This window comes from Bos indicus x Bos taurus, chromosome 19 (genome assembly GCF_003369695.1).
Source record: "Bos indicus x Bos taurus breed Angus x Brahman F1 hybrid chromosome 19, Bos_hybrid_MaternalHap_v2.0, whole genome shotgun sequence".
Lineage (NCBI taxonomy): Eukaryota > Metazoa > Chordata > Mammalia > Artiodactyla > Bovidae > Bos > Bos indicus x Bos taurus.
Window position 1 is genome coordinate 51,111,764 of NC_040094.1, and position 22,002 is coordinate 51,133,765.

Consider the following 22,002-nt stretch of genomic DNA (forward strand, 5'->3'; position numbering starts at 1 on the left):
CCGGGCAGGAAGGGAGATAAAAGGCATCCAGGTGGGAAAGGAGTAAAACTACCTCTACTGGCAGGCGATGTAATCTTTATATATAGAAATTCTAACAAATCCACATAAAGAAAACCCTGTGCAGGGTACAAGATCAACATGCAAAAAAATCAGTTGTATTTCTATACAGTAGCAATGAACAATCTCAAAAAAAAATTATGAAAACAATTCCATTTAGAAAAACATTCAAAAGAAATAGGAAGAATTTTAACCAAGACTTAAACACTGTAGGACTTCTATAGTGAAAATTATAAAGCACTGTTGAGTAAATTGAAGAAGACCTAAATAAATGGACAGATATTTCATGCTCAAGGATGAGGGAACTTAATACTGTTAAGACGGCAATAGTACCCAAAGCAATCTACAGATTTAATGCAATCCTATCAAAATTCCAATATTTCCCCCCAGAACTGGAAAAGCTGATCTTAAAATTCATAATTCCTGACCCCAAAACTTCCTACCAAGATACAGCAGTCAAAACAGTGTGATTATGGCTTAAGGACAGACACACAAATCAATGAAAGAGAACCAGCAGAAATAAACTCATATATCTGAGGTCAAAGCAGCGGAGGCAAGACCATTTAACGGGAAAACGACAGTTTCTACAACAAGTGGTCCTGGGAAAACTGGATCTCCACATGCAAAATATAAAAACAGGTGCTTGCATGAGATACAAGAATTAACTCAAAATAGATCAAAGATCTGAATGTAAGAGCTAAACTATAAAGCTCTTAGTAGAAGAAAACACAGGGGAAGGTGTAAGTCTTCATGACCTAAGGTCTGGCAATGAATTCTTCTCAGCAAAAGCACAAGTAATGAAAGGGAAAGAAACTGACTTAATCAAACTTAAAGCTTGTGTGCATTAAAGATACTACCAAGAAAGTGAAAAGACAAACTCACTGAGTGGAAGGAAATATTTGCAAATCATATACAAGTATCCTCCCTACACCCTTCTGTAGAAGTTTCCTTTATGCCACTTTGCTTTTATGAAATAGCGACATCACTACCCATTTTCGCTAATGCAAAGAAATCTAAAGAGGATTTTCACTCCTATGGAGAAAGGGGAAAAGCAAAAATAATGTTTACCACTTGTTTTGCAGCAAGCAATGTGTACACTTGTTTTTACCACTTTGTTTCTGCCCTTAGAGGCAGCAGCACCTCAAGCAGTGAGTGGCACCGCCGAACTCCTCCCCAGGAACCACACTCCATCTCAGCATCAAGACAGCAGAGCTTTGAACTGTGTCTGTGAGCATTTCTGCTCTATCTTGACTCATTCTGTACATCCGTTAGCTAGACATGTTCTCAGGTTTCATGGGAACTCTACTTTTGGATAGCAGGGGATACCTGTATCTGATCAGGACCTAGTATCTAGAATATATAAAGAGTTCCTATAACTCAACAACAAAGACAAACAACCCACTTTAGAAAAAAAGAGTGTAAGGATTTAGACATTTCTTCAAAGATGCTATAACCAACGAGCACATGAAAAGATGCTCAACATCATTAGTCACGAAGGAAACGCACATCAAAACCACAATTAAGATGACCATGATCAAAAATAAAAGGAAAAACACCATGTGAGAATGAAAAATAGAACCCTTATACATCACTGAGGATGGAATGTTAAATTGCTGTGCCTGTTGTGGAAATCAGTTTGATGGCTACTCAATAAAGTAAACACAGATTTACCATATAACTCAGCAATTTCACTCCTAGGTATATACCCAAAAGAAATGAAAACAAGGATTCAAACCAATACTTTACACGAATGCCATAGCATTATTCCAAATAGCCAGAAGGTGGAAACAACCCAAATGCCCACCAACTGATGAATGAGTAAACAAAATGGAAACATTCAGCTGGGAATGATGTACCGACCACACTGCAGCATGCATGGACCTCAAAACAGCAGCGAGGCCAGTTAACACAAGCCACAGTTCTTATGATTCCATTTACAGGAAACACCCAGCACAGGTAAGTCCAGAGACAGAGTAGATTAGTGGTCACCAGGGACGAAGGCAAGTGGGGAGTGAGGAGTGACTGCTTAACAGGTATGAGGTTTCCTTTTGGGGTGATGAAAACGCTTTTCAACTAGTTAGAGGTGATGTCTTCAAAATACTGTCAATGTACTTAATGCCACTGAACTGCATACTTTTAAATGGTAAATTTTGCATGTATATTTTACCACAATTTTTAAAAAGTACATATGATTTGAATCCTAAGGAGAAAAGATTTTATTTTTAAAACTATAATAATGGTATTGTGCTTATGTATTAAAAGAAAGTTCTTATCTTTTATTAGAGATGCATGCTCAAACAGGGAATGACATATCTGGGTGGGAGCAGACAGGGCAGGTGGGGAATATGAACAAGGTTGGCTATGACCTGATTTCCAGAATGTCTGTCATTTCCCACAATAAAAAGTTAAAATATCAAACCTTCTGGTTTTCAAAATTCATTAGTAACAGGCACTACTTCCCTTTCTCAAGAGTGATTTCCAAGAGAAAAAGAGGCCACAGCTGGGTCACACAGCATCCACCCAACACCAGTTTTCAGGAAAACCACCATCTCCACTTGCCCACACAATCTTCCTAAAGCTGATCTGCCACCTCCTCCCTCCTCCCCTTTCTTAACAGCCCCTCTCTCTAAAGCCACTCAACTGTGCTGGTTCTGGGAATGAAAATGTCAAGATGGAGCCTGAAACAAAGGAAGAGTGGAAACACTGGCACTGTGAACCCCAATTACTACTGCCTAGGTAGCAAACTCTTCTGGACCAAGTGAGACTAAACTGACGGAGAACCAATAAAATTTGCCACTAACAGATAATTTAAAATAGTTTTTGCTGAAAGATGACTAAAACTGGAAGGAGTTTCAGCATTTCTTCTATCCTTCCTTCTTCTAAGTAGGAACAATGTCTGTGAGGGCTGACCCAGCACTTTGCTTCCTGTTGCCAGCAGCAATCATCAGTATAATAATTGTTTGGTTTTCTCTAAAGCCCAGATGTATTGAGAAATGCATCTTCACTAAAAATGAATGAATGAATAAATGGATTTATTTGACCATGCCGTGCAGCTTACAGAATCTTAGTTCCCCAACCAGGGACTGATCCTGCTCCCTCAGCAGTGAAAGCTCAGAGTTCCAGCCACTAAACTGCAAGGGAACTCCCAAATACAATTTTTAAAGAATTAAAATTTTGGTTTTGGAAGGACTGATGCTGAAGCCGAAACTCCAATACTTTGGCAACCTGATGCAAAGAACTGACTCATTTGAAAAGACCCTGATGCTGGGAAGGATTGGAGGCGGAGGGAGAAGGGGACTGTAGAGGATGAGATGGTTGGATGGCATCACCGAGTCAATGGACATGAGTCTGAGTGAACTCTGGGAGTTGGTGATGGACAGGGAGGTGTGGCATGCTGCAGTCCATGGGGTCGCAAAGAGTTGGACACAACTGAGCAACTGAACTGAACCGAATTTTGGTTTTGATCAATTCCTCAGTTACAACAATTGGTAAGTGAATCCTTATAGTCACAGATAATTAAATCTTTAATGTTTCTACATCTTGCTGTTGCAGAGAAAATACGTACTCAGTAAATGACATTCAATCATAAGTATATGGCATTAGCACGAAATCCATGGGGGCATGGGACTTAGCCATGAGGATGCGTGAGCCCGCCTATCCGTGTGCTGGTCTGTGGGTGAAGTGAGAAGTGAAGGCCGCTCAGCCATGTCCACCTCCTTGCGACCCCACGGACTATACAGCCCACAGAGTTCTCCACAGTCGTGTCCACCTCTGCGACCCTGTGGACTATACAGCCCACAGAGCTCTCCAGCCGGAATACTGCAGTGGGTAGCCTTTCCCTTCTCCAGGGGATCTTCCCAACCCAGGGATCGAATCCAGGTCTCCCACATTGCAGGTGGATTCTTTACCAGCTGAGCCACATGGGAAAGTGGGTATCAAATCAGGACAGGATTCAGAGCCAGGAGCACATTTAAAAGAATGATGTGTTATTTTAAAACATCAGTAATGGGAATTCCCTGGTGGTCCAGTGGTTAGAACTTTGTGCTTTCACTGCTAAGGGAGAGGGTTCAATCTCTGGTCAGGGAACCAAGCTCCTGCAAGCTGCAATATGCAGTGAAAAACAGTAGTAATAAAAATTAAACATCAGTATTTTTAATAGTGGAAAATTTAATTCCTTGCTTATTAAATTTACGAAGAAAAATTTTAGATACCAATTTAAATATGTGAAAGGGGCACTCCGTTTTTTAAACTCCTTAGGTAGACATAAAAGGTTCCTGACGTGCAGTGCTTCTTGGAAGGTCTGGAACACATGAGAAATGTACATGCTTGAGCCCCAGGCCAGATATGCTCAACTGGGGACTCTGGGACAGAGCCCTTGAGTGATCCTAAGGCACATGATGTCTGGGAATCACTGGCCCACACCATGTCTTCATGACTTAAAACAGAGAGGAACAGCTCAGACCAGAAATGGACCGTCCACCTCAACAGCATCTGCTCCCAGCCACGCCACGGGTCACCAGGTCTGCCACATCTGAACCACCTGTGACAACGAAGTTAATTCACAGAGCAAAGAAAAATGAGGCCTGAGCAACTCTTACTTAGGAGACACATGGCTTGAGGAAGAAAGCATTTTAAATGGGCAACTGGTTGCAAATTTCCCAATTTATCCACAGGTGGCATATTATCTATTATTTAAAAACAAAAAACTCTCAGTGGTTAATCCTCCCTAGAAAACATTACAGATCTTGTCTGTAATGTTACAATAGAGATCTGCCTACAGATCTCTATTAAATTCAGGGAGGAGCAGGGGCAAGTGGAATCACATGAGGTGTCCTAGGTCTCCATCTCTTAATAGCTCACTCAGTAAGGATTCAGAGGTCAACACAATCAAGCCTTCTGTCCACGCCCCCCTCTTTCAGAGAAACTATCTCTGGGCACAGAGAGCTAGTTTGAGCCAATAGCTTCTGATTCTACTGCTTGAGGTCCTGCAGCTGAATCGCAACAGCCCACACTGTGGACAGCACGCACTGCACACACCTGAGTGAAAACCCACTGTAAGATGTCTGAACGCCAGCTCCAAGGACCCACACATCCTGAGTTGACTCAACAGCCAGCCGGACTCCTCCCCTTCACACTGCTCTGTGGAACTGGATGGAAGGAGGTTCTCTGTTTTCTGATTTAAAAGCCGAGCTCCCTTAAGCTCATCTATGTCAGAACATCCATGGGGAGCCATGTCAACAGGGCTCCTGAGGGCCTTCAGAACAAAGAGCACAGCAGACCGTCTTCCGCCCTCAGATACTCTCAAGCAGCCCCTGCGCCAGGGGAGGGCACTGCCTCTGGAGTCAGCTGGGATGCCCCCAGGGGGCAGTACGAAGTTAGGGTTCACCATCCAGCTGCCAGGCTGTTTCGAGGCCACACCTAGATGGCTACGAAAGGCGGGAGTGTTTTCATCTCTCTAGGTACTTAGAAATGCTTTCCTCTTTAGATAGCGCCTCCAATGGGAATTACATGGGAGCCAATTCCCACAGCTACTTCCCAGCTACTTCCTATTCCGTTTCCAATAGTTTAGAAATGCAAACATTTCTTCAGAAAAAATAAAAATGAGACTGTAATAGAATGAAAACTTTGAACACCACGCTTCATAAAAGGAAAGCAGAGGACCTTCACTCACGTTGTTGGCACCCAGTTACCCACGGAGGACACTGCTTACCATTGTTCACCTGGCCGTGGACAGCGGCGGGGATTGGCACCACGTGAGTCCCATTTTGTGTTACAGTTTTTATTGGAAGCTGGTGCTGACCTAGAGGTGCCTGCTGCACGATGGTGACCGTCTGGACAGGGGTGGTCTGTGACGTCTGAATGATCCGGCCAGCAGCACCTATTGTGGCATGGCTAATCGCAGGAATAGGTTCTACTTTCACTAAATTCAAAGAAAAGAGAAAAAAATTGAAATCAACTAATATTACTGGGTAGCTTACAGAACTCTCACTAATTTAAAGTAAAGCAAACCACGTGGCAAACATCCCTGCTCTAGCACAACATTACGTAACATGTTAGCAAGGCTCAGGTGAACAAGGCTGGCAGGTTTTTAAAAACTTGAAAAACTGCCCAAAGTGACTGCTGCTGCTGCTCACCTTTTACTTCTCTGTGGTCTCCATTCTCTTGTGGCTCCGCCTTCGGGGGGGCCAGCACAGCTGCCTGAGTGACCACAGCCTGCCCTGCGACGGTGTATGTGTTTGCTGGGGCCAGTCCAGCCACGCTGGTGACGGACACCGCTGGGATCTGGTGGACGACGTGAACCGTCTGCACCACGGGCTGCTGGGAAGTCGAGGTCGTCACAGGGGCGGCGACAGTGTAGGTGACAGGCTTGATCGTCGGTGGCAGTGGTCGCTGCACGGCGATTAAGACAGGCTGACTAGACAGAGGTGAACCTGCCGAGGACGGGAGCAGAGGTGAGGCTCAGGTATCCCGAACCAACTAACTGACCCCTTAGTCGCAACCTACAGGCTGATTTAAGAAAACAGGAGGTGGCCCCTTTCATCTGGTAATAATGCAGTCGTTCACAATGAAAGAAATGACATATTTAATGGGGATAGTTAATGTATATCTAACTGCTAAAAATGCAATCTCTGCTTTGTTCAGATTTTCTTTTTTTTGGCCACACCTTATGGCACGAGGGATCTTAGTTCCCCAACCAGTGATCAAACCCATGCTCCCTGCAGTGGAAGTGTGGAGTCTTAATCCCGGGACCGCCAGGGATGTCCCTGTTCAGATTTCTTACAACACTTCTTCCCGCAGTTCTCTCCTCATGAAAAAGAAAACATCAACACAGGATACGGGAAGGAGCTGCCCAACGAGGGCTGAAGGAGGGGGCCGTGCTCCCTGGTATCGAAGTCTCCATCTTATGACAGGCGTGGAGAAGCAGGAAGCATGGAGAGAGCTGTCCGCCAGCAGCTCTGCCGGCCTCTGCTCTTTCGGGTTTGGGCATTTGGGCTCCAGCAGCAGGAACTACAGATGGGGGCTGGCAGGGGTTGTTGCCAGCATGGCCAGGAACTCCAAAATATCAAAATGCACATTTTGCCAACCAAGTAGGAACATAACAGAATTACCTTGAACACATTTTCACATTACTTTTTTTTAATTCCCCAGGGCACACATTTTTATTCCACATTATGACTTTGTATGTACACTAGGAAACATTCACCTACCTACTAAATAGACATTTCTTTCCTGACAGTGTCTACTTTGTCTAATTTATGTTATTTCTTTTTGAGGGAATTCTTTTTCATAGACTTATGAATGATGAAACAATTGAGAAACAGGTTAATTCTAAAATTCTTCAGGTACCTACACATAAAAGTCACAAAAGAACGTTAACTGATTAGGAAAAAAAAAAAAGAACACGGTGCAGTTAGCTTTTCAGAGCCTATCAGGCACAAGGTTCAAAGGCTCAAGGCCTCTGGCTCGCACGCTCATCTGACCATCCCTCTCCCACCACACCTGCCCTCTGCACATCTTACCTGGCGCACTCTGGGCAAACCGCGCCTCCTGGATGACAGCGAGTTTGGGCTGTGAGGCACCAGGCTCGGGCTCCAGAGGGGCTGGTGAACCTTCCCTGGACAGGCTCTCAGGGGTCTGGGCACCACTGGAGTGAGCAGACAGCACTCCAGCATGATTGGGAGAGGCTGGAGCACTTCTGTACGACCAAAAAGAAGACAATGGATTTTTACGATAAAGCACTCATTAAGCTGCCCTGTTGTTTTTAGTAAGTGTATATTGCAAAAAGGGGTGTCATTTGTCTTCTGCCAACCAACTACAGTTGTTAAGTCTTACTTTCTGTGTGACGCCTGTGACCCGAGACAGACACTCAGCAAGGCTGGCACAGCTGGGACAGAGCCACCGTGTGCAGGACGCTGCTGCTCCACGCCCAGCATGGGCCACGCAGTGTGGGGCAGGACTGGCTGCCTTTCTAAGCAGCTCCCACCCACAGCCAGGCAGCAGGAGCCGGCAGCCTGTAAGTGGAGCTGGCTGGGTCTCAAGGCTTACATTATAGTCATTATTTTCTCATTTAAAAACGCAGAGTAACTATTAATGAAGCTAAAAATGAAACAGCAAAGATGTAGCTTTAAAGAGCTTCTCACATGCCAAGGAAAAGGAAGAAACTATCAACATGGCATCGTCATATTGCCAACTCATCATATTGACAATATCCATTCAATGAAGCAACAATGCTACACAGGAATACAATTTAAATAAAACTTTATAATCTGAATTGTTTTAGCACTAGAAACAAAAATACATGAGAGGCATCCAACACTTCTTTTTTTTCCCAAATCCCCAGCCCAACATTTAATCATAATGCATTTGGTAATTCCTTCATTTTCAAAAGGAAAATTTACCAATACATCAAAGGTAAATCCACTGACCATTAAGAGAGGTCTTTTTGTTTGTCTTTTTTCCTTACCTAGACGAGAGCGGTCCCAGAGGGGTTCTAAAGCAAGGCACGCCCCTAGGCCGTCTTTTCCTAAAAGCCTGCTCTATTAATTTGCTTTCAGAGGCAGGATCTATCCTCCAGAATGAGCCTTTGCCTGGTTCTTCCTGGGAACGTGGTACTTTGATGAAATAACGATTCAGAGAGAGATTGTGGCGAATTGAATTCTATGAAACATAAAAAAATACGTAGAATTCATATATTTCTTTGCTGAGAAATAAAAGTGTGCCCCAGTTTTAGTGCCCTGAAAAGGTCCTGTAGCTCTGTGCTGGAAGAAACCGGCCCTCCCCGAAGTGCAGGAGGAGCTGTGGGCATGACCACTCAGAGGCTGCCAGGCAGCTTCTACAGAGGACATGGGGCACTGTCAACAGCATGGCAGGGTGGGCACCGGCAGGCAAGGAAGGGAACTGGGGCATGGAGAAGGGGAGAGAAATCTATACCACACGTAAAGAGGCTACTTCCAATGGGAAAGCATCAGCTTCTACCTTTTTACCAGGTAGGAAATCAAGGGCCATCACTGTGACCTCTCTCCTTTTGGAGATGAACAGTGTCGAGAACAGCCATCCCTTTAAAATTTTTTTTTTATCAGTACAAAATTAACTTATACAATCCATCACAGCTTTTAAAATGAATTAATCTGCTATAAGGTATTCGGCAAACCAGCAAAGGAGAAAAAAAATGAGCCAAAGTTTGAGAAATATTATTGACACCATCTTCTAGTCAAAGAACTTCCATATACTTTGATCTGCAAAATAATCTCATGAAGCACATGGAGAAACTTTCTCAATTCCTAAGTCCATTCTTCTATTACAAAAAACTCAGCTCACAGTTTACGCATGACTTGAGGAGACCTCTCTGCTGCACCCAAATTGGAGACCTCCAAAAGCTCAAAGAAAAGCTGGATGGAAGTCATGCATTCAGATCATTTTGTGCACTTACATTAGTGTTTAAGTTGAAAATTAATAAATTATTAAAATTTCAACTCAAACTAAAATTCTGGGTTATTAAAAAGTTATTTCTAAGTTCTCCAATTAACTTTCTAAGAGAACTGCCAGCCATAACCTAAAATTCTGAATTGCCAGAGGTGGCTCAGAAATCCAAATAAGTCAAATACTACTTTGCAACCAATCTAAGGGACTATTCAAGAACCACACCAGTCACAGGCCACAACAAACCACCAACACCTATGGACGTCAGTCATCTCACTGGCAAGATGAAGGGACAGGCTAGGCTGTGTCTGATTTGTGAGACTGTTTATAAGGAGATGTATTATATTAGATTCAGAATATTTCCATAATCACAAAGATACTTGCTATGATATTTTATTACAGAGTCTGGCTGATAATCAACCAAGACCTACTGACAAATCCCTCCAGAAAATCAAATCTATTATTGGTGTCCCCATCAAGACAGAGAAGGCAATCCTCTGTCTGCACTCAGACCTTTCGAGTGTGGAGTAGAAGGCAGATCCTAAGAAAAAAGACTGAGAAAAGCCAGCCCAGAAAATGAGTGGAGGACACTTGCACTGTGAACTGGATTTGAGGGTCCAGAGTTCTGGACTGCACCACAGGAAGCCGGCAATCAGACAGGAGCTCAGAAGTGACTGCCTAGCCACCTTGCTGGGTGACACGTGACCAGGGCGGTGCTGAGCCCCATGTGAAGGCGGGAACTGCACTGACTGGGAAGCAGGTTCACATTCATGTTGTCAGGAGGAGAAAGGGAGGTTAGTTAGCACAGTGGGAATCTGAAGGCAGGAAACACTACTTCAGGGGTTGGGGTGCTAGGGCTTCTACTCACTGACAAAGGTCAGGACCAGGTCAGCAACACAGCAGCTGTTACCCCTCACACCACCACAAGCTGTATGGTCAGTTCTTAGGTCAGGGAGTTGTTATTTTCTGTTCTGAACCCAGTCTGCACCATCAAAAGAGGGCCTAAATTCTCCACTCTGACAATGTTCCCACAGACAAATGAGCCCAATTAATGGTCACCTGTGATTCTCCAGCCAACAAGACTCTAGAAAATATGATGAGGTATTAAGAAATATTTAACACATACACAGAAATTGTATTTCTAAGGTAAGTAAAGGCCTTCGTAATTTAATCAAATCAAGCTACACAAATTAAGACCACACTAATTTGATTCCAGTGACTCAGACTGTTATGAAGTATTCAGAGAAAAGGTGGGCTATTATTTAAAATCAAATATGAAGAAAAGATCTGCAGTACTTTGCACATACTCTTTCCTCCAAATTCTCCCCAGTAGAGACTGCTTCCCGGAACCCAGCTGAGGAGGGAAGGGCACAGGGCCGGTCACCTGTGCCTGCTGTCCTGCCCTCCCTGAGGCTTCGAGCCCTCCTGCCCAGGACGCAGTTTGTGTCTGTCAGCCCCACTCGGCACTGAGCACTTGCCAGTGTGCACTCTGTGTAGTAAGAACTTGTACAGAAATTTACAGGAAGAACTTTCTAAAGGAGAGTCCAGTGTGTAGGGTGCAGGTGAGCACAAGTCACTCCCTCGACTCTCGGAAACCAGCTCTGATCCTTTGAGGGGCCAAGAGAACCAGAATTCTCAAACTTCTCAGGCACAACAAACACCTCTGTTCTGGGTAGGGTAAAATTATAAGTCATAACAAAATAAAACATTTTGGCATAAGTAGGCAACCAAAGTAGATAAATATGCCATCTCCCCAGCTAGTGGCATTATTCAGACCATCCTGCTCTACCGTCAAATTTGCTCCAGATTAATCAAAAAGCTTTGCCATGGGTAGACTGCAAAATACATAAAGGAGCCATGGGCTTCCATTAAGTGCTCAGGATTGGTATAGTGGGAAGAGTCCACACACGTCATCTTAGAAACTGAGGTAGAGGGAGGGATTCAAGCTCTAAGAAGCACAGCACTGCTGCCGCCTCTGACCCACTGGGGGTGGCAGGATGCAGTCTGCAAACCCCCAATTGAAAAATGCGCTGTTTTGGTTGACAGTTGGATTTTTTTTTTTCCTTATAAGAAAAAGGATCTGGGTCTTTTATGAAACAAGGTTGCAAAACTCCCTTTGTTTTCAGCTAGGAGAGAGGGAACAGGAATGAGCCTTCTGTGTAGAGACTGCAAGTGCAGTCCCTCAGGATGAGCAGCTGAGTCCAATGACAGAAAAGGACACAAGCAGGCCTGCTGGGGACAGCAAGGACTGCTGAGGACAGGAACCTGCGTGCACGCCCATAAACTAAAGAGGGCTGGAGCAGGAAAAGGCATTTCCCGCTGAAACAACCGGAGCAGGTGCACAGTGTCTCGGGAGCAGCCTTTCACAGGCAAGAGGCACAGTCATCCTTATGACCTTTTTCTGGGCAGAAAAGAAGATGTTTCAATAAAAAGTGTTACTGACAGTTTGTAACTCTCAGTTCTAAGCAGGCTGTGAAGTCAATTTAGGAGCCAGCAGCAATCTGTGCTTAGGGTTCACCTCCGTGGGCCTCACCTCTCTGTGACCACAGCCCCTCCTGACCTGACTCACTCCCCAGGAGACTAAAGCCAGGAATAGGTTGCCCTTCAGCCTTTAACAAGAAAACCTTGTGATGCACAGTATCAGTTCTCGCATAAATGGATGCTACAAAGCACAGGAAATACAACCAGGAGGGAAACAGAATGTTGAAAGTCTGGCCAGGTTTTTCAGAAACACTTCCATTACAGCCCAGCTCACTGACATTTCAAATTATCAAAATTCTACACACAGTGAGCTGCGTGGAACTCACTGAAGACACTATGTGAGACCTCACCTGCCCGTGCACAGGAAGCTGTGTTCCATGGACACAGACTATTGTCTGCCTCTGCTTCCTTTAACATTTTCTTAGAAGCACAACCTCATTGTTGCAGATTAAAATATGGTAGTAAATACTGTTGGGACTTACTGTACATCATCTTAAGGGACCTGCCAGGTAGCTGAATATGCAAGTGTTTTTCCCGAGCCAGCATTTCCTTCATGGCCAACTAGGAAATGCCACCCAGCTGTGAACAGGAAGGCGGGCAGGACACAGATGCTCCAGCCCAGGGGAGTAGCCTTTACAGACCAAAGACCCTCTACAAAGGAAAATAGTCAGGATTTTTATCATAACATGTTTATAGATCTGCAGATAGAAGAAAAAAGTCTTTACCCTCCATTAAACAGAAAATGGCTCACCCCCCAACCCCTTGGCCATATTACTTGATTGTGGTTATGGTTCAACAGATGTACTTGTCAAAGAATAATGTACTCATTAAGACTTGAAGGAATTCTGTGGCCATTCCTGATTACTTAACGAATTCAAAATTTTTAAATGTATATTTCTTCTCTCTTTTGATATGCTTTTACTGTTCAACACTTCAAACTTACCCTTTCTTATACTGTCTGAATTAGTGAGGCTCTACTAACTGCCTAGTCTACACACGCACACACACAAGGAGGAAAAACATATATGATGCAGAGGTTGAAAAACTAAATTAAAAAGCTAAACAATGGAAATACTATGCACCGACTTCCAAATGTCCTCTGAGGAGACCCAGATTCACAGACAGCCTAGGAATAGGCTGTGAGTGCAAGTCAACCAGCAGGCAGGCGCCCCAGCTCAGGAGCACTGTGTTCATGTTCTGTGCACTGGCTACCTGGAGGAGGCATCTTTTGAAGAAAGGGCTCCTCAGTAACAGTTTGAAAACCATCTCTGTGCAAAATTCAAAAAGCTATGTACGTCTTCAGAAGTCAATGAGGAAGACAGAAGACCACCAAAGTAAAGGATAGGCAGGATTTCTAACTCTCCCTCCCTCACTGGTCCAAGAGAAACATCTCAAACGACCCATGCCTTTCCCATCCGTGAAGACCATGATGGCAAGCAACAGGGCTGAGGTTTCCTCAGAGCCACTATTCCTTCTACCATGTGCTAAGAAGGTCAGAAAGAGCGTGGCCACAGCAGGCCTTGACACTCCTGCTCCCTCAGCACCAGAGACCCTCACTCATCTCATGTTACCTACGCCCCAGCTATATACACAGCCACTCCATGCCCCTCTCAGCTGTCAACCAGCATATACAAGACATGTAACAGAAACATTTAATAACAAACTGAAAAGGATTTACCTGCCAGCCCTTGTCCGCAGTCCTGTAGTAGGGATAGTTTTTTGTGATGTGCGTATAAATTCCATTTAGGGTGAGCTGTTTATCAGGAGCCATTGTAATCGCTTGTACGATTAATTGTGCATAGGAATAAGGTGGCTTTGAATCATCCTGTATTAAAGTTAAAAAAAAAAAAGTACTGAAGTAATCAAAATTTTTTCTAAACTTACTGAAGTTCAGGATTCTTGACATTTTTAAGCATTTCTATGATAATACTTGTCGTCCTTCCTATAAAAGTAATATATGATGGGGAGAATTCCCTGGCTGTCCAGTGGCTAGGACTCTGTATTGTCACTGCCCAGGGACTGGGTTTGGCTGTGTGTGTGTGGGGTGGGGTGGTGGTGGTGGTGGAGGATATAATATGATGGGAAAGCATTTGGAAAATTTGGAGGAAACAAATGAAGACATGTAGAACAGTATAAAAAAGAACATTAAAACCCCGTAAAGAAAAAGTCCAAAGGGCAAAAACAAAAAGAATAAGAAAATGAGAAAAACTCAGTAGAACTTCTGGACCTCAGTAGAGTCCAGAGCATGCATGCTGATCCATGCCATAGGCTCATCATGTTGATCTCATGGTCAGGTGAAGAGTTGGGCCAGGCCAGTGGTGGCAAGGGGTGGAATGAGCTGGCATATCTCCCAGGCCCTGGTGGGGGTTCTCATGCACACAAGGAGATGGGGCAAGAGCGGTGAACACCAAAGCAGGAGAGTGATGTCCACTCAGAATTGCCAAAAGTCCATCAAGGAGCGCCTCTTGTAAGAAAACCCAAGCAGACAAGAGTACCAGGAGCCAGACTCGGGGTTCCTACACCGGGGTCCAAGGCATCCGGGCAGCACTGCTCAGGTGTGCAGGGCTGCCATGCACAGCGCAGGATGCTGGCACTCCTGGTCCCAGCGTACTTAGACACACCAGGGCTCTTTGCCATTGGGACGACTCCGAACCACATACACATGCACAAGCCCACTGGGGAGAGGGTGTACCTCTCTCTGGCTGTGAACTACACATATCAACAAAGCATAACGTTGAATGCAAATAGTAAACTGCAAAACAATACATTCAAGATGTATTATATGAGGTTATACATATTATATGAGGTTAAGAAATGAACAATTTAGATATTGTTTAGAGATAAACACAATAAAGGCAGACAGGCAGGACTGCAGCACGGGCAAGGAAGGAAGGCAAAGAGCCAAAGAAGGGGGTGCAGGCTTCACGGGCACAGGCTAAGCTCAGTCCTGACAGCTGGTGGAGGATATTCTCTGAACAAAGAGAATGAATCACCCAGCACCTCACTTTCAAATAGCTGACATTTCCTGAGCACTTGGGTCAGCCACTGCCCTGTCTGTCCTCTGAATGAGCTCACCCTGAGTTACAGGACAGGGATGGTGGAGTGACTGAGTCGGAGTCCTACCAGGCAAGAGCATAAAGCCTTCCTCACTGTGCTTATGCTGATGTGTGGGTTTCTTTTTTTATCTTTCTTCTACACATTTCCATTAAAAAAAAAAAATAATTGTAATAGGCAGGAAAGCCTACAATATATCCGTATCAGCCAAAAACAAATTTTTCTAAAGTGACCAACAGTACAACCAATGCTAGGTAAAGAGAGAACACAGCCCACATCCCAGAAGCTTCCTCATGCCCTGCTCCCCGCCGTTTCAACCTCCCAGAAGGCCACCACTTTTCCTGACATTCTGTACTAATCAGAACCCAGCTGTGACTTAAGTTTTACCATCTAAGAATGTATCTGAAAACAATACAACTTAGTTTTGCCTGGTTTTAAACAGGGAAATGGACAAGAATGGAATCTTACAGAGTGCCCCTGTGTCTGCGCCTGCCCAGTACCGTGTGCAAGAGGCTCCTGGCTGCCGTGGACAGATGGCTCACAGCCACGACATACCCATTCCCACGGGTGTGACCTGTCCTACTACACGAATAGACCCCATTTTATATAAATGCAGACTTAAAGTAACACTATGTCTGGTTTTCCTCTCTTTTTTCACTTAGCGTTCTATCAAGAGCACTTTTATATCAGTAACTGTATCATATGAGATCCCCTTACTTAATCAACCTTCCTTCATTTAGGGGCATTTAGGTTGTTTCCAATTTTCTGTTTTGTCTGAACTTTAGTTTGAGATTTCTGTCCATTTCCCTTAAATGAAGTCCTAGAAGGGGCATTACTGGGGCAAAGAATAAAAATAGGCAGGGTCCTACCGTAAGTCATCCAATAATCATCATCCAAAAGGGACTGCCGTGTCCTCCCCAAGGTGTGTGTTCGTGTACATGTGTGCACACACGTTCAGACGTGCACATGCGCAACCTGCAGCGTTAGGACAGCACTACTGAACGCCAAGCACCGTCTCCCAGGACACCAGGCACTGGGCCCCATGAGGACCAAGGGTTCAAACTCTTAGCACCTGGGCCCACGGCTGTCACTGAGGACGGCCCAGGGCTGAATGATCAAAAGAGTGCATCTCTGAGAGCCCAGCACCGAGAACACACTCAGCAATCACCCGCACCCACGCAGATGGGCACTTCTCAAAAGGCCCTGGGCGGGTGTTCCTTGACATGCAGGTGAAGATAGCTGCTGCCCAACAGGCCCTGGGTTCTGTTTCAAAGCTATGAAACATTTATTTACCTTTGGGCTATCTCCACCTGAAGCTTCCTTCTCGTTTTCCGGCTGTGAGCTGTCGGCCATTAAATTGAGGTCAGATGGTATCACACGGCCCATTTTGTACCCTGAAGACCCTGCTCCCCGGGGGCTAGAAGGACAGGAGTTCGCAGCACTGTGAACAAAAAAAAGGTTGTTACTATCCGTCTATTATAGAACATACCTCACATCGTATTTCGGTAACTGGCTCTTATTTCAAGGAAAACAAAATTTAAAAGTAAGAGAACTTCAGTATTTTCACTGGAAAAATGGACTCATTAATCTTTGTGAAATTTAAGATCACTCTAAGAAATCAGGTATTTGCTTCCATACGTATCATCTTAGGAACTTACCAAGGACACAGAGCCATACATGATGGCTCTCGGGCTCAGCCTGGAAGAGGAGCAAAGAGCACCACTCTGCTCGTCCCCCTCCACCAAGGAGCTGAGGACAGGCAGCAGCGAAGGACAATGGCTTCCGAAAGGTCAAGGGAAATTTGGAGAGAAGGGAACAGCAGCCAGGCTGAAGACAGGACACAAAGAGGGAAGGAGGCGGTGGACACAGATACACACGCAGGCAGGCTGTGCGGGGCTCACAGGAAACATACAGAAATCAGAAACAGAAACCTGCTTTTTAATATGCACTTTTTTTTTTTTTTTCATGAGGTAGGGCTGGCCCATGACACTGAGAATGTTTTGATTTTTGATCTTTGCTGATTAGAAGACATTTCATTTGTAAATTCACCAAGTTACGTATTTAATTTATGCTCCCTTTTCTGTACAGTATTATTATACTTTACAGACAGAACAAGCTACTGAAATGGAAGGATGCCAAGAAAAGATTGTTTTAAAAATCCAGTAAGTTATAGAACAGTATATATGTTTAGCTCTCATTTGTATTTTGGATAAAAAATAAGTATTGAAAATGTTTAAGAAATTTCTGGAAAAAATACTTAAGAAACAGTAGTTACCTCTGAAACCTCAACTGGAAAGGAATGGGCCAGAAGGGGGAGCAGCACACTACTACGTGGTGCCTCTGAAGCACTCCTGGCCTCTTCCAAGAGCACGCACCGTCAGTGTATGCGCTCACCCTCGAGACAAGAGCTTACTGCGCGCCAGCAACAACTCAAAGCACTGGAGAGAGGAACCAGACAGACGGCAGAACCACGAGCACGGAACTCTCGCTCTATGATTTTAAAACTAGCTAACATTTCAGAAGGGTCAGCGTGGGGCAGGTGACTTGTCCCCCTGGCTGGCTGGTGGTGGGTTTCCCCAGAAGTCATCTCAGCAGCAGAGACGCTGTGCTGCTCAACGCTGGTGGAGGGCCGTGGGGTGAAGATGAGCAAGGAATACACGATGAAGACAGGCCAGGAGGTGAGGAGTGGTTGGGTCAGGAGCTGAGGTTTCCAACAACCTCCGGTTGCTTGAGCGCCTACGGGCAGTGTGTCAGTGGCCTGACCTCAAGGCTGCTGCTTCCACTGTGGGCCGCTGTCCCATGTGGCACACAGGGGTGTTCTCCTCTTCCTCCGTGAATTCTGCACATTTTTCATGCAATGCTGAATAAAAATCTGGCCACGTAGCTGCTGTTATTTGCCTACTCACTGCCACACTTACTACCTGACCCATCTAGTCACACAGAGACAAATTCAACCAAGTGGGCGAGACAGAGGCAGCATCCTCAGTAGAGCGGCCATGGCAGGGGGCAGAGAAGGGGCCCGACCAACAGCAGCTGTGCTCACACGGAGCCAAGCAGCCAGTCTACCTGACACTCCCCCCAGAGGCCTTTCCAGAGGGATACCTTTCTGTCCATGCTGGTTTTTAAGAAAAGAAACAGAAGTGTTGGACTGAAAGCTACAACCCAGAGCTGCAGCGTTCCCTCTGTACCCTCCCCACTCAGCTACATGTGGGGTCAGCCACAGTGGACAAGGCAAACGATGTCTTCTCTGCCTCCCAGCCAGGCCCTGTGGACAGCAGGAGCTAGGCTCGCAAGAGAATCAAGTGTGGTCATCTGCACCTAAGTCTAACACTACTCACATTGAAGAAGATGCCTGAATACATACTTCACTCTTCTACCGAACAGAAGACTGACCATCTGAGCCTTATCCCAGGGTCTCATCTGCAGGTCCTGGGTGATTCCTCAGCTACTGCCCCCTGAAAGCTCAGCACAATGTAACCATCTTGCACTGGATTCCGTGGTGAAGAGTAGGCCCAGAAGGCACCATTCTCTACTTCCCGACACTCTTGGAACATTAGGACAAACACAAGTTTATCACCTTACTGAGGTCAAACTCAGAAAACCAAACTATAAGTGTTCAGAATTTACATTAAGTTGTAGCAAACCAAGATACTCTTGGTATCAAACCAAAATGCAACTGAAAACATGACTCACACTTTTAGACTAATACCACAAATCACCTATCCCTAAACTTACACTCAAATCAAAGAATCCACAAGTGAAAAGCAGGAACATTTGGGAACTGTGTTTCACACGCAAGAAACCGAGAGTAAGTAGTGTTCAGAAACTGAACGATGTTTTAAGTGCCCTCAACATCTCTCTCTCCATGCAGGTCAGCGCCTGGGAACGAAGGCATGGTCACTATGCACTGCTGTCCACTACTGTGATGCACTACAGCTTCTGAATATCCCAGAGCCAGAGGCAAGGACTGAAACTTGGACAGTGTTATGCCCACACACACACCCTGATGCTACGGGGCCCCCCATCCCCTATGGAAGCTGCTGTATACCTGATGGTTCCTGTGGGGGAGGGGAGGGGGCTGATGAGGTGGGCCATGGTGTCTGGAATGTTGATGGTCAGCGGTGAGATGTGAGCCTGCACAGGCTTCACCGGGGACTCGGGCGCCTCCTGTTTCTCCCTCTTCTCGCTGGACAGGGCAGTGAACGTGATCTTGATGTTTGTGCTCGGGAACCTGAACGTGCACCTAAAAAAGAAAAGCCAACTGTCAGCACCTGTCTGCCAAGCGGCGGGGCAAGATGCCCAACCCACAGCAGGGGACAGAGCCCACGTGTCCCCAAACATACTGGAGCCTTGACTTGTGTTCAAGAGTCAGCGAGAAGCCCATTTCAACCTCACCTCAAGTGTTACAAGTTGCTTAATGCGTTGACGCCACAAGGAGACATCGTCTCATGACTTAAAAACACTAGTAAGCAAAAACCTCACTTAGACCAGCCCAACAGGGGAAAAAATGGTAGAGCAGATTCAAAAAAGACTCAAATACCACTTAATCTGCACCAGGCAGGGTATGAGACAGGCTCAGGATCGGGAGACAAGCCCTAGACACGGAGTGGGGAAGGCCAGGCAGGAATGCTGCTCACCCACAGGGCATGGATGGCCCCATCATGAGAAGGAGGAGCCCCAGGTCCATCTTTCACCTGCTGCCGACCTCCGAGGGCATCTCCTGCCCAGCCCTTCTCTTAGGTTCCCACCCTGGTCTGTCTGCAGCCAAGATCTGCATGTGGTGTTCAAAGACAGGAAAAAGCCAGCCTCTGATTCTCCTGCACTTAGGCACAGCCCTTTCTCTCTCGAGGTCCTCCTCACATGAGGTCCCACAGGTGCTCCAGGGACCCCACCCCACATCGCAACCTCGTCTGCTCTTCCCCTCGTTCACTACCCAGGGACCCCCTTCGACCCCTCAGTCACCTATCCAAGGGTCTCCTGATCGCCCTGCACCCTCCCCTTGCTGCCTTGTTCATTTCACTCTGGCCACATGACTCTATGTTACCCCATTTCTGCTTGTTGCCACCCAGTAGGATACAAGCTCCATTGGAACAAAGTCTTTGCCTGCAGGGCTCCCTGCTATAATTCAGAGACCAGAAGAGACCTTGACAAAAGCAGAGAAGGGCCTCAGTACACACTTGCTGAATTAGTGAAAAAGTGCCCCATTTTATACATTAGAAATGTAATTAAAATAAGCAAATCACATGAGTAAATGAACAAATGGTAAGCCCACAACTGCTTCTTTGATGCTAACATGAGATTCGAATAATCAACTCCAGGCCTAGAAAAGAAGGGCATTAAGACTCTCATTGGCCTTAACTTGTAATACAACACACGTAACAGTGATGAGAGTGAGGCAGCGTCCTCCCTCTCCTCCCCTATGCAGCTCCTGAGCCCCACCCTCAGGCGATGGTCCCTGCTCACCAAGAAGGCCGGCTGTTAGAACAAGCATTTTCACCAGCACAAGGGCTTCCGATCCCGCAGAGCAGTTACCTGGCTATGCTTGTTTCCTCATCCACAGAACAGATGACAGCATCTCCCTCCGCGAGCGCCATGAGGATTAAGTCAGATACTTCTCACATTCAAATGTTTACCAAAAAACCAAACTACCTTCAGCCTTACGGTAAGATGTCGGTACTTGCTTTTCCTACAGTTGGACATTCACCATCCACTGTGCTGCTTGTTTCACTGTCACCCAGGAACTCGCAGAGGCCCAGCCCGGACCAGTGGAGCAGCACATGCACCCGCCTGTCCTCCACACGCCGTGGAAGCAACACAGCCCTGTGTGTAATTCCAGCACAGGAATGTGAGAACGGGACTGGGCACCTCCATGTCCCCAGGGGTTCATTTCTGCTTTTCATAAGATGGGACCACACACTTCACGCTGGTCCTCGGCGTGTGCGTTCCCTCAGTGTCACCACCCATGGGGTCCGCTGCACACATGGACTGAGTGCTGCCTTCAGGGCAAGCACCATCACACGGAGGACTTCCTTCCTTTGTATCCTATTCCCAAAGTCCCCAATTAAAGACAACAATGATCTCCTCAGCATGGGCATCATCTGTAAACCTCAGGCTCCAAGGACACACAGGGCATCTAAAGCGACACCAAGTACCATCAGGCCACCTGCCGACAACCTCTGACGAACAGCATGTGGGAGTGTCCTAGCCATCAGTGGACGCTGCCCAACCCCAACCCCTGACAGGTGAAAATGGTATTGTTGTTTATAACATCTATTTCTGCTTTATTGACTATGCCAAAGCCTTTGACTGTGTGGATCACAATAAACTGTGGGAAATTCTGAAAGTGATGGGAATACCGGATCACCTGACCTGCCTCTTGAGAAACCTATATGCAGGTCAGGAAGCAACAGTTAGAACTGGACATGGAACAACAAACTGGCTCCAAATAGGAAAAGGAGTACGTCAAGGCTGTATACTGTCACCCTGCTTATTTAACTTCTATGTAGAGTACATCATGAGAAACGCTGGACGGGAAGAAACACAAGCTGGAATCAAGATTGCCGGGAGAAATATCAATAACCTCAGATATGCAGATGACACCACCCTTATGGCAGAAAGTGAAGAGGAACTGAAAAGCCTCTTGATGAAAGTGAAAGAGGAGAGTGAAAAAGTTGGCTTAAAGCTCAACATTCAGAAAACTAAGATCATGGCATCTGGTCCCATAACTTCATGGGAAATAGATGGGGAAACAGTGGAAACAGTGTTAGACTTTATTTTTTTGGGCTCCCAAATCACTGCAGATGGTGATTGCAGCCATGAAATTAAAAGACGCTTACTCCTTGGAAGGAAAGTTATGTCCAACCTAGATAGCATATTCAAAAGCAGAGACATTACTTTGCCAACAAAGGTCCATCTAGTCAAGGCTATGGTTTTTCCAGTGGTCATGTATGGATGTGAGAGTTGGACTGTGAAGAAAGCTGAGTGCTGAAG

At 45.7% G+C, this 22,002-nt stretch overlaps 1 protein-coding gene across 1 annotated transcript in view; it reads right to left on the bottom strand.

The window, feature by feature from the left end:
- FOXK2 (forkhead box K2) overlaps positions 1 to 22,002 on the bottom strand; it is a 53,037-nt gene that overhangs the window by 7,743 nt on the left and 23,292 nt on the right. Inside the window, exons 2-8 of the mRNA XM_027517780.1 lie at positions 19,061 to 19,255; positions 16,306 to 16,453; positions 13,637 to 13,783; positions 8,522 to 8,715; positions 7,578 to 7,753; positions 6,192 to 6,488; positions 5,768 to 5,977 (exon numbers count right to left, since the gene is read on the bottom strand). Coding sequence (XP_027373581.1) covers positions 5,768 to 5,977; positions 6,192 to 6,488; positions 7,578 to 7,753; positions 8,522 to 8,715; positions 13,637 to 13,783; positions 16,306 to 16,453; positions 19,061 to 19,255 — 1,367 coding nt within the window. The remainder of the gene's footprint in view (positions 1 to 5,767; positions 5,978 to 6,191; positions 6,489 to 7,577; positions 7,754 to 8,521; positions 8,716 to 13,636; positions 13,784 to 16,305; positions 16,454 to 19,060; positions 19,256 to 22,002) is intronic.